This window comes from Hippocampus zosterae, chromosome 18, assembly GCF_025434085.1.
Source record: "Hippocampus zosterae strain Florida chromosome 18, ASM2543408v3, whole genome shotgun sequence".
Taxonomy (NCBI): Eukaryota; Metazoa; Chordata; class Actinopteri; order Syngnathiformes; family Syngnathidae; genus Hippocampus; species Hippocampus zosterae.
Genome location: NC_067468.1, coordinates 3,739,616 through 3,756,790, shown reverse-complemented (window position 1 = coordinate 3,756,790; position 17,175 = coordinate 3,739,616). Strand labels below are relative to the sequence as shown.

General features: G+C 40.1%; 2 protein-coding genes across 2 annotated transcripts in view; both read left to right on the top strand.

The window, feature by feature from the left end:
• The first annotated feature begins 442 nt into the window (after nt 1–442).
• LOC127590698 (SWI/SNF-related matrix-associated actin-dependent regulator of chromatin subfamily B member 1) lies at nt 443–11,345 on the top strand. The gene is made up of 9 exons (XM_052050134.1): nt 443–623; nt 1,116–1,227; nt 2,549–2,657; nt 3,898–4,035; nt 4,766–4,893; nt 4,959–5,125; nt 5,787–5,977; nt 9,412–9,543; nt 10,591–11,345. The coding sequence occupies exons 1-9, from the start codon at nt 534–536 to the stop codon at nt 10,628–10,630; spliced, it is 1,107 nt and encodes a 368-aa protein (XP_051906094.1). The 5' UTR covers nt 443–533; the 3' UTR covers nt 10,631–11,345.
• A 501-nt stretch (nt 11,346–11,846) lies between these two features.
• mvb12ba (multivesicular body subunit 12Ba) overlaps nt 11,847–17,175 on the top strand; it is a 29,387-nt gene continuing 24,058 nt past the window's right edge. Inside the window, exons 1-2 of the mRNA XM_052050147.1 lie at nt 11,847–11,950; nt 12,055–12,120. The gene's annotated coding sequence lies outside the window, so the exon portion shown is untranslated. The remainder of the gene's footprint in view (nt 11,951–12,054; nt 12,121–17,175) is intronic.

The window sequence follows — 17,175 nt, the reverse complement described above, 5'->3', positions numbered from 1 at the left end:
TATTTCGTGCGACGAGGTTCCTTGAGAACCCCCTTTTAACCTACGTGCCTACTGCATTGCTATGCTCAGCGAGGCAAAGTCGTTAGCGCCTTTGATGCATATTTGTCTATAAACGTTAAAAATTCTAATTGAATTAAGATGTCGGCACATTTTGCTGCATACAATTGTGCACAACGCTTATAATTACATAGAGGGACGTAGAAATATCCTTCACAATGAATGGTAATTTTTGTCAGTTTTTTTCTCAGATGTTCTCTTTTTCATAGCGTACGTTTTAGAATTCCCATTAAATCAAACATTTTGAAAATCAGTCAAAAATAAGCAAGTTACAACTTAATTTCAATGACAATGTATTGCCCAAATCGGAAAGGTTGCCCCTGCCAACATGGCCACCACGTTGGCCTGTTGTTTATCCGTGCTGACTAATATGCTAGCATATCTACCATTCATATCTGGGGGGGGGCAACAATGAGCAAAAGGTGCTCAGTGTCACTGAAATCAAGAAGAAGCAAACACATACATCTCTCGCAGCGATGCAGTTGGCTCTAAGTAAAACATTTGGGCAGAAGCCAGTTAAATTTCAGTTAGAACAAGATGGGGACTTTTACATGGTTGGTTCGGAGGTATGTACCGATGTTAGCATAATAATTGGTTTCTTACTAGCTTGGTCCGGTTCTTCAGTCACCGTTGAAACGTTGAATAAATGTATATAACCAGTGGATGTATGCCTTAATTTGTGTTGTTTGAATTGTCGATCTCAGAAATAAAGAGGAATGTATACCGAACATGTGTACATACTGGTCAAGTCTCTGCAGTCAGACGTCTCCGTTGGTCTGCAAAGTGGAGAGGGGTCGGGTGTTTTTATTTATTTCACTCTTGTTTATCTAGCCTAAACTGTAGCAGACCCAAGATACGTGTGGGTCTTACCGCTTTTAATTTAGTCAGCAGTAAGAAAAGCAAAGGGGGGTGGGGGAGACAATATTATGTTGGGTTGCGGTCGGATAGCTGATTTGGTCCGAATACACATTGGCGTTTGGCAATTCAGCTCTGCCTCAAATGGAGTATTTTATGTTTCAACTGGTCTTCTGAAAATCACATTCATTGTTTGATTTCAGGTTGGAAACTATCTGCGTATGTTTAGAGGTTCTTTATACAAAAGATATCCATCTTTATGGAGGCGGCTGGCTTCAGTAGAAGAGAGAAAAAAAATTGTAGCATCATCTCATGGTGAGTATAGCACAGAACCCAAACGGTTCCTATGCACATTCACTGAACCCTTCATATGTGAAAAATAAAAATACGATTTTTTTTTACTAATGCATTTATTAAAAACAGAAAAAAGTAAACACAATTAGTCTTAGTATAAAGTACACGTTTTTAAATTGTGCACAAAATGAACCAGCCAGTGATGGCCAAGCACGTGTGTCATAACTAATTGACAGGTTTAGTTGGGTGGGCCTTAACCTCCATGGCGAACGCTCTGTCGAACCCCTGAGACCGATTCACCGAACCCCCTATGGTTCGATCGAACCCAGGTTAAGAACCGCAGGTGTAGCATCATTAGTATATGCACAATGGCTCCAATAAAGAAGCTTGAATTTGTATCAACCTAGTTCACATTTTCTTCTCTAAATATAAAATAACTAGCTGGTTCGCCGCCCTCCGGGCGGCTCATCAGCTAGTTCCTGCGGAAGGCTGGTAAGGTGGTGGTTCGCCGCCCCCCGGGCGGCTCATCAGCTAGTTCCTGCGGAAGGCTGGTAAGGTGGGCCTTCAGCCCACAAAAGTGTTGTTGCTTGGTTCAACTTTTTGTTCATCTTCATTGCTTATCGCGAAAATAAAGAGATGTTTAGCTCTACTAAATAACTAACAATTGTATTGCAATGCTTGTGGGTAGACAACATTTTTTCGCTAAGATGCCCGCACGATCGTAGTGAGCCACTGCCTGAGCGGCGCAGTGGCGGCGCGCAGTGGCGGCGCGCAGCGGCGCGTTGAAGTAGGTACATTTTGAAAAGGGACAGACGGAAGGACAGACCGCGTGCGGGACGACGCGCAATATATATATAGAAGATACATTGAGAAGAAATAACATTTAGAATTTTGAACAAGTACAAAAGGAAATGTGAACAAGAATTGAAAAGAATTCTTTAAATCTTTGATAAGCCATCTACAGGAAACTCTTCATCTTTTTTTCTTGTTATTCTCATTATTATTATTATTCTCTTGTTATTATTTGTTATGAACCAGCCATTTTTTGTTTGTTTGAAAAGGTAGATTACATATCATGCATTTCTCATTGAATGTTATCTTAATGGAATACATTTTAAATATTTTGTTCAACCGAAACATTACTAAAACGATTATAACATCAGTTACAACCTAATTGCATATATTTTGCATCTTACAGATGGGACATCTTACAGTTAATAGACTGCTTGAATTTGGTCATGTCTTTTACATTGCAAACTGTTTAAAAAAATACGAATTAAGAGTTATCACCCAACTGCTAAACTTCAGAAAATGACAATTTTTTTTCTTCCACAAATTGTAGCCACCAGTGTTACTCTACTGAAGGCATCTGAGTGTGAGGAGATCTTCGAAGGTAACGATGACAAATACAAGGCAGTGTCTATCAGCACAGAGCCACCGGCATATCTCAGGTATTGCTTCCTTTAAAGTTGCTTATGCAGAATATTTTAGTTTCTTTTTGCTTGACATGTTTCTCTCAAATGTTTTACCATAAATTATTTCTTTGCTAAACCAAGGGGGGCTATAGAATTTATTTTGTGATTTTCTATTTTGATGCATGATTGTCAATTTTCGTAGTTTCAATGAAGTAAATGGTAATTTACGTTTTTTCGGAGGCAGTGATGAACGCCTCTCGAGTCGAACGGAAGAAGTGTAGCTACATCTAGTGGATGCATTGTAGATTGCGCCTGATAATCCATTCATTCATTCATTCATTCATATTCCTAACCGCTTGACCCTCACTAGGGTCGCGGGGGGTGCTGGAGCCTATCCCAGCTGTCTCCGGGCAGTAGGCGGGGGACACCCTGAATCGGTTGCCAGCCAATCGCAGGGCACACAGAGACGAACAACCACTGGACTACCGGGCCGCCCCCTTATAATCCAGAGCGTATAATATATGAAAAAAAAAATAAAATAGCCCATTCATTGAGGGTGCGCCTCATAATCCAGTGTGCCTTTTAGTGCGGAAAATACGGTACCCACACTGTTGTAACGTGCAGAATGTGGTTTATCATTGTTTGGCTGAAATAAACAGGGGCATCCATGAAAAAGCATGTTGCAGTTTGCAAGGAAATTGGTGGCGCAAATGCAGGACTGCTTTCAAAGCAACTGAAAAAGGAACGACAAATCTGTTGGTGTGAACAAGTCATAGTAATGAGTCACAAATGAGACAAGGGTCTGCTACTCTGCAAAAAAAGAAAAAAAATCGGAAAGTGTGCAACCGGGAGACAGACTTGAAGTGCACCGCAATTTTCAATTTCCAATACGCATTAATATCTGCACAACACTTATGTACACCTATGCTTAGAGCTGTCTTTTTTTTTTTTTTTGCCTCAGCGGTATCAGAGTGAATTTAACATTTTGAGTGGGTTTTATGCACGTGCTATAACGTAACTGTGCAGTTATTTGGTAAGATGAAAGACATGCAACAAATGTTGTCACTGAATATTTGTTTAACCAATTATGAAGGATTAAGGTGTGTCCTTTTTTTCTGATGTCATGAGCACAAGTGAAACATACATGAAATCAAACAGTACAGATACAAAGTAACAAAAATGGTTCCATTTATATAGCAGTAGAGTTTACAAAGTTAAATATTTGACCGAGGAACTCCAGGCATCAGCTTAATTAACACTTCTTTTCCTATCGAAGGGAGCAGAAAGCCAAAAGAAGCAGTCAATGGGTCCCAACGCTTCCCAACAGCTCCCACCATTTAGACGCCGTGCCTTGTTCCACTACCATCAACCGCAACAGAATGAGTCGAGACAAGAAGAGGACTTTCCCACTGTGGTATGAAGATGCAAAACTTGCAATTGTACTGGTGGTTTCCAGGTTTGAATGTTCATAGCCAGTTGATTTTGGGGGGGTATGATGAGTAAAATAACTGGTCCAGTGGGGCGAATGTGGGAAATATTTACCATGCCACTTCACATTTCACCACATCATTTGCAAGGCTTAAATCATGAAGGCTCCTACAAGCAAATAAGACTGGATTGGATTGGATAAACTTTATTGTCAAATGTACTGTATGTGAAACATACAGCACAGATGAAACAAGTAAATATGGTCAGCCCTTTGGGAGAAAAAACATAAAGTAAAACATGTTTCTTTTAGCCAGTAGGAGACGCTGGCACGCAGATAAAAAGAAGTTTCTCGATGTCTTCAAAATCTGATCATCTGGGCTAAGTTCCAGCGATTTTTGTAGTCAGGGCGACACCACATTTTCAAAAATTCAAAATGGCAGATTTCCTGTTAGGTTTAGTAGATGGCTCCAAGTCCATTTTTCTAAATCTTGGGCGGTTACATATACCACAAAAAATTTCGACCGTACGTCCATGAGGGTTATAGGTTTACCTTATAGCCCTTGCATTCAGATTTGGAGAATGTGATCAGTTTTATTAGGTTAATGATGTAGATCAACTTTATGGCACGAGAAATGGATTGCTTAGTGCTGGTTTGTTTTGTCCCTAGATTCTGCATTGCAGTGCATGTATGTGAATGAAATGCTGTCTCTCTGTAGCTTTGATGATCATGATCCCGCTGTGATTCATGAGAATGCTGCCCAAGTGGAGGTACTGGTTCCCATCCGCCTTGACATGGAAATAGATGGACAAAAACTCAGAGATGCTTTCACATGGAACATGAATGGTAACGCTCATTGCCAGGAATGTCATTTTGTTTTTCTTTTTAACTTCGACTCCATTTCCCAACAGAAAAGCTGATGACCCCAGAGATGTTTGCAGAAATTCTGTGTGATGACTTGGACCTGAATCCTCTGACCTTTGTCCCTGCCATCACCTCAGCCGTACGTCAGCAGATTGAGTCATACCCCACTGACAGCATTTTAGATGAGCAGGCAGACCAGAGAGTCATCATCAAGGTGGGTTCTGAAGCAAAGTAAAGTTTCAACCATTCAAAACTCTTCCCAGGTGTCCATAAAATACACACCAATGACCAAGATTTGGAGGTCACTTGACAACCCCTATTTTTCATCTTGCTGAAATTAGTCTCTTAATTTTAAATTAAATTAAACTGGTGAACACAGGTTCCACTTTACAACTATATTACTGCATTAGTTGAAAACATGATTTACCTGAATTTAGAGTTTTTAAGTGAATAAAATAATTTTATTGGGCATGATTTAATTGTAATATTTTTGTTATATTATTCATCTCATGATTTCAATCAAATAATATTTACTATTTGTATGCAAGTTCAAGTGCAATATGTCTCCTGTCAGGAAAAAGAAATCATAATCCACGAAAACAAATATGGCACAATTTTCTGTGTTCATTTTTGGAATCATTTCTGTGTTCAAAGGCTTGAATTATTTACATTTTTTTTCATCTTTTGCCTTTAGTGAAATGTTTTCTTATTCTTAATTTCTTTGTGATTGAGGCTGAGATGGCCAGTTTAATACATTTAAGGTATTACTGTTTTAATTAAGAGGTCTGTCTGTGTGTGTGTGTGTGTGTGTGTGTGTATGTGTATGTGTATGTGTATGTGTATGTGTATGTGTATGTGTTTTCTTTTTAATGCAGCTCAACATCCATGTGGGAAACATCTCACTTGTGGACCAGTTTGAATGGGACATGTCAGAGCATGAAAACTCCCCCGAGTCTTTTGCACTGAAGTTGTGCTCAGAACTAGGTCTTGGGGGTGAATTTGTGACAACAATTGCCTACAGCATTCGAGGACAACTTAGCTGGCACCAGAGAACATACGCCTTCAGGTAACTCTCACATGTCCAGGTGCACTGTGTTGTCATTTACTCTACTGCTTAATACAATAAGGACTTTTTGAATGACTTCTTGCCTAAATCAGGCTCAAATAAAATTGAAAGTAGTGTCGTTTTCTTTGCAAACAGCGTGTTGCCACGGCAACAGCTTTATGCCAAAATTGAAAAACTTTGTGTTCCAGCATCGTGATGGCCGAACACATGTGAGCAAATATACGGTCAATTTGGTTAACTTGCTGGAAGGAAAACATCAAAGAATAAACACATTTTTCTTTCATCTGATACAAAGCGCTACCACTACGATGAGTTTGTTGGCCTAGACTCATCAAATTTGACAAGACCGTGGGTCATGTTATAGCCGCTTTTGTAGTGAAGGTTACGCCGAATGTTCAAGGAAATTCAAAATAGCAAACTCCTTGTTACGTTGAGCAAATGACAATGTCCTGAGCACTGGGCGGGCTTCTCATGTGGTCCTCACGGGCTACCTGGTACTTGCGAGAACCACGTTGGTGACCCGTCTCACAAGGGTGCAAAAGTATGACGCCTGTAAATGTTAAAAAATGGGCCAAAATTGGACATTCAAAAATTCATAGCTCACTTCCTGTTCATTTCAGACCAGGCTTATAATTGACATTTTTGCTAATATCAGTTGACACAATAAGCTCAGAAATGATTTATTATTTTGCCAGGTCTGAAGCCTTTCGCGAAAGCTCACCAACAATCGGGCATAAACATTCTTCCGACTAAATATGAGGTAGATCTGGTAAAAACGTCAAAGAATAAATCATACTGTTCTTTTTGCCAGTAGGTAGGTTACCACTACGACGAAAAATAAGTTGTTTAATGTATTCAGGACTACTTCTCATGAAATGTGTGAAGTTTTGACACAATATGATCCTGTCAAGTTACAGCAGCTTTTGTTGTAACGGCGATGACCAATTTTGAAGGAAATCTATATAAAAATATCAGGAAATACTTCTAGTGGATCTTGGTGAAATGTGCAACCAGGGCTTTGTTGTTGAAAACAATAAGACACAGGACTAAGAATGCATTGATGAAAAGCTTCATCATCATGGAATAGTGTTTCTCAACTTTGAGCCAAGGCACTCATTTTACATCAGAAAAATCTCATGCCACGCCACGAATCTGAGATGTCACCAAAAAATACGAGTGCAGCAATAATGATGATTTTTAATTGAACACAAAGCTGATATATTTACGGGAAGCCATGACTTGTTTTATTGCACTACATGAAAAGCGATAAGTGGATACACAGTTTTATTGTACCTTTTGCCATCTCCTGGAACAGTAGTTATTTGTCCCTTGCCGCCTTACATTCCTCCAATATCCTGATGAATGAAGATGAATTAATTACATATTTGTAATTAATAAACCATAATGTGCTAACAAGTTAAGTGAAATTGGATTATTGGATCCTCCGTTGATGATCTCTGGGCACCTTGGTAGAAAATCACTGTTCAAGAATATGCAATCGGCAGAATTTTAGACATATGTGCACAAAAGAAATTCAAGCTCCATTTGATGAAAAACATGCCCTCTAAACTTGGAGGTTGAACTGTCTTTGTGCTTGTTGTCAAGAAAGACTTGCTCGAGTCTCAAAACCTACTCAAATTTTACAAGACTTAAGAATATCACTTGCAGCAGTTTCCTTCAGTTTTTCATTGATAAGGTTTCTACAGCTCGGACTCTTGTTTCAAAGACCACATTTGACTCCTATGCCCATGTTCCAGGTTCAGTGGTGTTGAATTATTTTGAAGCTGTGTCCTTGAGTGGTTTAGGGTCCTACAGTATTATAGTATATATTATTATATAGTATATAGTATTATAGTATATAGCTGACAGAACCTTTTGTGTTAGCCTTGGATGCTTTGAATCACAAACTGCCGTGTGGTGTTTCACAGGGCTCAATTCTGAGGCCTCTGCTGTTCTCACTATCTGCTCCCATTGGGTTCCATTTTAAAGAAACATGGTATTTCCTTCTACTGCTACGCAGATGGCTGTCAGATCTATGTCCCGCAAAAAAGACTCTTTCTCATTAAGACCACTTTTATCCTGTCTGGAGGAAATGAAGACCTGGATGGCACTACATTTCTTGCATTTCAATGAAAAGATGATCAAAGTGGTGGTGGTGTTTGGTCCCAGTGGTCCTTGTACATACTGTCCTGCGGACTTGGTTCTTAAGATGGACAAATATTTTAAATTGGACCGGCAAATTGGTGCCGTTGTGAAATCCAGCTTCTTTCATCTCAGGCAGCTGGCTAAAGTAAAGCCTCTCCTTCCCAGGATCACTTCAAACAGTAATTCATGCATTTGCTACATATCGGCTGGATCACTGTTATGCACTTAGCTTTAGAGTGAGCCAAATCCTCCATGAAACATCTACAGTTGGTCCAGAATGCTGCTGCTCACCTCTTGACTGGTACTCCTAAAATGGACCACATAAGAGGTTGCTCCCTTGACACTCTGGAGGAGGTGGGCAACAGAAGGGTGCTAACTAAGCTAAAAGCTATGATGGCCAGTCCCTCCCAACCCCTCCAGCCCGCCCTGACAGCACTTGGTAGCTCCTTCAGCCAGAGACTGTTACACCCGCGCTGCAAGGAGAGATACCGACACTCGTTCCTACCGACTGCTGTCAGGCTGATGAATAAAAAATAACAATCATAATAATAATTAAATTATGTGAAGTAAAATTGTAAATAGTACTGCGATTTATCCATTGTGTTCATATTGTATTTAATTGAAAGATGTTTGTTGGGGTTTTTTTTCTCTTTCTCCTTTCTTCTTTCTACATACATTCTTGCTGCTGGAGGCTGTAAATTTCCACAGTGTGGGACGAATAAAGGATATCTTATCTTATAACTGATACTCTGGCATCCCCTTCACTGGCTCCCTCGACATTTCAGAGTTGGTTTCAAGATCCTATTATTTGTTTTCAAATCTTTAAATAGCCTATCCCCACTTCACCTCTCTGAGCACCTCCCCCACTACGCACCTGCCCATTGCCTCAGGTCTGCAAACCAGACACTATTAGAGGTACCAAGAACTAAGCGGAGGCTCAGAGGGGATCGAGCATTTTCCTTTGCTGGTCCCTCTCTTTGGAATAACCTCCCACTGAACATTTGGCAATCGCTGCCCATCTTTAGAATTCATCTTAAAACAAATTATTATTCTTTGGCTTTTGACTCACCATGGGACTTGATTTTTTGTTTTTGTTTCACTGTTTTTGTGCTTTCTACTGCCTTTGTTATTAACTTATTGTTTTGTTGTATAAATTATTTTTGCTCCATGTACAGGACTTTGTATAAAGCGGTCGTTGTTTTAAAGTGCTCTTTAAATACACCACCTCATGTCCGCACTTGTGGAGAACTGTATTTAGACTCAATCTGATGCATTCATTTTGCTTGCAGTGAGAACCCACTCCCAACAGTAGAGATTGCCATTCGTAACACTGGTGATGCAGACCAGTGGTGTCCCCTGTTGGAGACACTCACAGATGCTGAAATGGAGAAGAAGATCCGAGATCAAGACAGGAACACAAGGTGAGGCACATGTATCCAAACTAGCACAGTATACGGGTATACTGAATCTACAGTATGTACATATAGAATTTACAGACCTTCCATGATGCTTGCAAAAATCTTGACCAATATTTCAAATTGTCATATGTAATAAATAATGGGATATTGCAAGCAATTGCATTTTCTTGTTGAATTTTTCCAAGAACGTAACAATATTTGAACAAACTATAATTCTTGACTTCTGATTTCATAACTAGTTGTGTGATGGCTGATTTTCAGTGGAATGTTTTTTATGTCCAACATCTGTTTCATTTAATATTATATAAACATGTCATCAGTTGAACTTCTTTTTCAACTAATAATACTGAGATGTATTTAATGTTTGTGCATAATTTAATATCATATTACAGTACATAATTCACACTGTTCTAAATCTAAAGAACTCATCTTATCACTACCAGAATATTTTTTAAAATTTCATAATACAGCCGAGAATAATAAATAAAAAAATGGGGGGGAGGGGTAATTTGACTTTATGACTAAAGGTTCAACTGTTTACGAGGGGTGTCAAAGAAGCCATCTATTACATCTAAAAACTAAAAAAGTGATTATTTGATCAGAGGTGGTCAGCTGTCATGAGCTTACTCCACTACAACATTGGTTTTAGGTTTCTTTTTTTCAGACAATTATTTTTTCCAGTAAATATAAATTTCTTGACTTGCTGACAATTTCTGATGAAGGCCTGAAAGCAAGGTTGTAAGAGAGTTCTCTTTACTGGAAAAAAACAATTGTCTGGGGGGAAAAAAATAAGGAAATCTGAAACCTATCATCAGCAGAAGACAAGATGCCCGCCGTAACTCAAACCAAAAATCTCTCTGAGCAATCTTCTGACACATATGACCACCTCTAAAAGCTCACTCCCACCTTGTGATAAAGAGGCATAGAATTTGACAACTCTTCAACAATGGAGACATCTCAAATTTTGAACTACGACTATAGCCTAAATAGATTTCAATATTCTGCAAATTGTGCGTATTTTAAGAATGGTAATATAATGTTTCTTTTTAGACGTATGAGACGACTGGCCAACACTGCTCCATCCTGGTAGGAGGAGATTTGAAGGTACAGTTGATGATTACTCCTACAAGACATCCTCTGGAGACCCAGACGTTACTCACACACGCATATATACACACCGTAAATATATCCATATGTAGTCAGTGCTCACACTTTGAGGATAGTGACAGTGAAAAGTTATTTCCGAACAAAGGACCCACATATGACCACCAATAAAATGCCAGTCCCACCTGTGACTTTAGTATAAAATGTGACAATTCTTCAGCAACAAAAGTGCCACTTGTGTTAGATTCTACAGTCTTTGGACTACAGCTTTACACATCACCTTTTAATTGGCATATACATTCATGCTGTAGCTGCTTGGAGCAAGATTACCTGATACACTCTTTCAACATATAGTATTATAACACTCACCAAGCCAAATTTGTTATTCAAAAAATACCTATGCCACAAAATGCAGGTGGGAGGTCTGAAGAAAAAAAACAAACCTCTAAAATTTTTCCTGGTGGCCTTATTTGGTGTTTCTAAAATGGCCGAAATGATGAGCATGATGCATGTTGATTCCAGCTAGGCTTAAGACATGTTTATATGTAGAGGCAGTAGATCAATAGTTTTGGCCCAGTTGCATATGTTAACATTGTTCATACTGTATACTATAATTTCATTTGTTGGAATTATAATTGTTGGCATGTGTACTTGTAACACTGTATTTGTATTGAAACAATAAAAGAACTTACTCAAAAGTGTTTGCTTATCGACTGTATAGTAGGCGTACCCAATACATCCATTGCGATCGACTGGTAGCTCCCGGACTGGTCCCAACTCAATCACGAGCGGTGTAGAGGGGAAAAAAACCCCAACCCAAAACATTTGTGTGTCTGTGTGTGTGTGCGTGTGTGTATTAATATGGTATATTTTTGTATTAGTGCACACCATACCCGTAGTATCCTATCAGTCTCACTTTCATAACAAGTAGTTAAACAATCAAATAAAATTAAGCAGGTCACCTTTAACCTACAATGGTGTGTGACTTGCATCACCGGAAATCGTTAGCGGTCAGCAGTCTGCAATTGCAGTTTGCGATCAGAGCTGTTGTGCTATATCTTCTATTATTCTCATTCAGAGTTTGTTTCATGTACAATTCACCGAGGTTTTTTGTTTTTAAATTTTTGCAGGCTAGGAGTAGGCACACCCAGTTAAATCCGCTGACCCACTCATACATCATTAAAAAAAAGCCTTCATATAATCCATGCTCTAAATAGGCGTATCCTTGCGGGATGCAGTACCCAATCATATTGCAGAAGGGCGTGGCCTGGCAAGATACCAATCGGATTCATAACGCGTCTCCCAGGTTTGCTTCTTCTGAGTTCATATCGCAAATGACAAAATCACGATGCTAAATTCTTGTTATGTCTTCTCTTTTCATCTGTTCGTACATCTCTTCTCAACGCTTAGAGAGGGCATGCGTGATAACACAAAGGAGAACACAAATACCCTTGGGATACAATTTTGTCGTCATTGGTGAGTGAGCTAACGTTGCATCTTATCAATGCTAATGCTATTGGCCCTAGGATTTAACTAGCATTCTTTGCAGCACAAAAAGGTGGTCGTGAAACCAACGTGGTATGTATTTGATGGGCATATATCCTGGGTACAGCTCTTTGCTCTCACAAGGAACATGTTAGACCGAAGGGTAGTTTTAGACAGTCGGGCCTTGTTGCTGATTGTGTTTCTACCCTGTCGTTCCGCTAGCCAACGAGCTTTTCAGCCTGATGTTGATCGAAGTTCAATTATTACAGAATAATTATCGAATGTTAATAAAAAGGGAAATCTGAGTAATAGTTATGCATTATGATGGAGAATTTATACGTACCAAATTACCGTATGAATAAATTAATGCATTTGCCTTGACCCTCACAGAGTGTAATTTATAAAAATTTAAAAACTTACAGAAAACATGAATATGAGCAGGGGTGCACGACTTACCGCTGATCTTCACAAATGTATTTTTAAGGGCCACCTTGGCAGAGCAAATGCAAGCGAAGAGACGCTTTAACTGCACCCTACTAAGTCCTCCGGTACAAATGTGCAAGTGGAATTAAATTAGTAAGTAAAATATCAAATTAAACCCAGTCATTTTTTTCACAACTTTGCAGATGGAAGGATAATGTAAGTAGGAGATACCTTCCATCCATTTTGGACACCGCTTATCCTTACTAGGGGTCTCCGTTGGCCAAAAAATAAATAAAAGAATTACCGTATTTTCACGACTATTCGACGCACCGTACTAATGGCCGCAGTCTCATTAATGGGTGACATTTCTGTATTTTACACATACACAGGACGCACCGTACTAATGGCCGCAGTTTTACAGTGGTAAAACATACGCCAGCTTAAACATACGGCATGCATGCGCGCACTCTAACACGTTAGCTTGAAGCATACGGTAGCATGCCAAGACATACAGATAAGCTAAAAACACGTTTTTAAAAAGGCAACGAAAGCAGAACTGAGTTCGGGTGTATTTTATTTAGCCATCGTACAATGTTCTCACGTTTTTCGATCAATCATCACCCAGAAATCCATCAAAGTCCTTATCCTCTGTATCAGAAGCAGAGGACTGCACATCTCAGTTGTCATTGAATGCATCACATGCTAGTGTGAGTTGCTACGCATTGCCGAGCGGAAAGAAGGAGTAGCAACAGCAAAGTCAACATTTCTCTCGTGTGAAGCTTTCCCACATTTGAAAGTAAAGAACAGAGCGAAACATGGTGGCAGCGCGTGTGTGTGTAGAAAGAATTGAACAATTGTGCAAGTACCGTAATCCATCAAAAACGCCGCGTTCCCTCTCGTTGTTGCGTATTGTGGCGTAACTCGCCAAGCGCTGCCTCTCACTCTTTGTAAAGTTGTGTTTGCCACCGATAATCCATTGTTCCCATGCCGTTCGCAACTTTACTTTGAACGCCCGGTTGATGCCAATGTCCAGCGGTTGGAGTTCTTTAGTCAAGCCTCCGGGAATAACGGCAAGCTCAGAGTTCATTTGCTTGACTTTTTTCACCGCTGCTGTGAGATGGGCACGCATGCCAAAAGCATAACCGGTGGCTTTAAGTTTGAACTGAGCTTCGTAGGCGTGTCTTTTTGTCGAATTTATTTTCAGGGGTTCTTGGAAACCAAAACCGGAGTTGTTTTGCAACAATGCACATTGCCACACTCTATACAAGTGTTGGTACTGGCTTGAGGCGTCCCTTTAGCTTCTTACACGCCCACCCTTCACCATTGGCGGACTAGCTTGCCTGTCCTCTCTCTCGCTCTCCCTCTCCATATATGTATATATACACGCCCACCCTTCCCTGATTGGCCGACTTCTTTCCCGCATGGCTGGCCACAGTCACTTCCGCCTTTTCTCTATATAAACAGCGTGTCGGCTGTCAGTCAGATTTTGCAACTCGGCGCATATAAAGGACGCTCCGCACCATAAGGCGTCCTGTCCATTTTGGAGAAAATTTAAGACTTTTAATGGCGCCTTATAGTCGTGAAAATACGGTAATTAAACAAAAATGGAAATGACATGGAAGAATTTACGTTTTTGTTGTGTATTTTACACACATTTTTAACACAACTGAAGGTCAAAGAACCAAATACTGTAACTTCGATTAGTTTGGTTTTCTGCAAGAAATTGGAAATGTTGAAAACAAATACACTCTGGTTATGGCTCACAATAACACTCTTAAGGGTTTTTTTTGTTGTTTGTTTTGTTTTTTTCATAGTATTTCAATGAATGCCTTATAGAGCGATGTGGACCTTAAGATATCCTTGATTTGTCCCGCAATGGGGAAATTTACAATTTAAAACTTCCACTACATCAGTGCCAATTGCATTTTATAAAACTCTCAATATAAAATCAAAGCTATATATATATTTTTTTTTGAAGCACCAAATTTGATGATACACATATTGAACTACCGTATTTTCACGACCATTCGCCGCATCGTATGGTTGGGCGCAGTCTCATTAATGGGTGCCATTTCTGTATTTTACACATAGACAAAACGCACTGTATTATTGGCCGCAGTTTTAAAGTGGTAAAACATACGCCAGCTTAAACATACGGCATGCATGCGCGGATGCTAAAAACACGTTAGCTTGAAGCATACGGTAGCATGCCAAGACATACAGATACAAGCTAAAAACACGTTTTTAAAAAGGCAACGGAAGCAAAACTGAGTTCCGTTGTATTTTATTTAGCCATTGTACAATGTACTCACGTTTTTCGATCAATCATCACCCAGAAATCCAAAGTCCTCATCCTCTGTATCAGAATCGAACAATTGTGCAAGTACCAGTTAATCCATCAAAAACGCAGTGTTCCCTCTCGTTGTCAGAGTCACGCTCATTGCCATGTGGCTCCACCGAAATGTGCCGGCTTTACCAAAAACTCGAACAACAGTGCAAGCAGACACGTTCGTCCAAGCAGCCACAATCCATTCGCAAATTGTGGCGTAACTCACCCAGCGCTGCCTCTCACTCTTTGTAAAGTTGTGTTTGCCATCGATCATCCATTGTTCCCATGCCGTTCGCAACTTTACTTTGAACGCCCAGTTGATGCCGATGTCCAGCGAGCGGTTGGAGTTCTTTAGTCAAGCCTCCGGGAATAACGGCAAGCTCAGAGTTCATTTGCTTGACTTGGTTTTTCGCCGCTGCTGTGAGATGGGCACGCATGCCAAAAGCATAACCGATGGCTTGAAGTTTGAACTGAGCTTCGTAGGCGTGTCTCTTTGTATAATTTATTTTCGGGGGTTCTTAGAAACCAAAACCGAAGTTGTTTTGGAACAATGCACATTGCCACACTCTATACAGGTGTTGGTACCTGCTTGGGGCGTCCCTTTAGCGTCCACTTACACGCCCACAATTCACTCTCATTGGCGGATTTCTCCCCCGCATGCCTTTCCTCTCTCACGTCTGCCTTCTCTCGCTCTCCCTCTCCACATATGTATATATACACGCCCACCCTTCACTGATTGGCCGACTTTTTTGCAGCATGCCTATCCACAGTCACTTCCGCCTTTTCTCTATATAAACAGCGTGTCGGCTGTCAGTCAGATTTTGGAACTCAGCGCATACACAAGACGCTCCGCATCATAAGGCGTCCTGTCCATTTTGGAGAAAATTTAAGACTTTTAATGGCGCCTTATAGTCGTGAAAATACGGTATATGTTTCATGTCCGTGTTTGTGACTTCTGCATGGTTTTATTCAATATAAATAAAGCTGTATTGTATTGTATTGTATTGTATTCCCTTTAGCATTGCACCATCTACTGTATGCATAGCACAACCGTAGTCACTTTTGTCGCTTATATTTTATGCGCCTTATAATGCAGTGCGCCTAATCTATGAAAACCGTTTTAAAATTGGCCATTCATTTATGGTGCGCCTTATAATCTGGAGTGCCTCATAGTGCAGGAAATATGGTAATTTCAGGAAGTACAGATGTATGTGGCAAGAGGGTGGAGATACCACTCTGTAAGGTTGTGTCAACAAACATGGAAATATGCATGTTTGCTGACAGTAGGCTAATTTAGCATGATCATACAGGTAGATTTGGGTGAAACATAGACCAGGTCATGGCAAAAGTTGACCGAGCAGCTACCGTGTGGCGCCAAATGTTATTTTATTTAATTTTTGAGACATTTCAACTAAAGCTAAATCACATCCTTTGAGAATGTGAGGCTGAAATTAGGACAGCAATCAGACTGATACATAAAACTTCAAGCACTTTGGAGAAGGCTATGAGAATCTACATTACACTGTATGTTAATACACACACTAAGTGGTTACCTGTGCTGCGAATCGATGTCTGTCTTGGTTTATGGGCGCAATGTCCCTCCACAATTGTGCTGAGTGGTTGTATTTTGACGTCAGTGCAATCATCACCCTTACAGTCAAGCTGCAGGTTAGGATCCTCATCTGTGACAGAGACAGATTTTGCTGTGCTGGGAGGCGTGTTGATGAAACCGCATATGAATTTATTATTATTATTATTATTTTTAAAGGAACCGGAGTGAATTTATGCCTGACAGAAATAAAGACCTACATTTTAAAGCATGGATCCCCAGACAGAAGTGCCATCCCAATTGTCACCTAATAGATGGAAAAAACATGCGTGGTTCAGTGAATCTGCTGAGCTGTCTTTTGAATGAGTGTGTAACTTACCTTGAGAATTGAGTTGTCCTGGCGGGTATTTTTTGTATCATAGCCCTCCAGGATGCAGCAGCGAACTGTAGAACCGGAGCCCGCAAATTCTGCAATGTTCAGATCAGCAAAACCCAGCTGGGCCCCATAACAGAAGCAGATCAGAGAAAACAACAGAACACTTAAAGATGAACACATCCTGACACCAAAATTGGCAGACACAATGTTTTCTGTACACTCATTTTGCAAATGCCGTCATGGGCTACTAATGAAGATTAGTCAAAAAGAAACTCATTAGAAAAACACACACACACACACACAAACCAGATGCAAAACTTTCACTGAGTTTCACAGATGAGCTCGCATGTTGAGAATCATGTTGAGCTT

Excerpts from the sequence above, each read along its gene's own strand:
- LOC127590698 (XM_052050134.1), top strand. The coding sequence starts at position 534 with ATGCAGTTGGCTCTAAGTAAAACATTTGGGCAGAAGCCAGTTAAATTT. Across the intron at positions 2,658-3,897 it reads GAGCCACCGGCATATCTCAG|GGAGCAGAAAGCCAAAAGAA; the intron begins GTATTGCTTCCT and ends TTCCTATCGAAG. Across the intron at positions 4,036-4,765 it reads AAGAGGACTTTCCCACTGTG|CTTTGATGATCATGATCCCG; the intron begins GTATGAAGATGC and ends GTCTCTCTGTAG.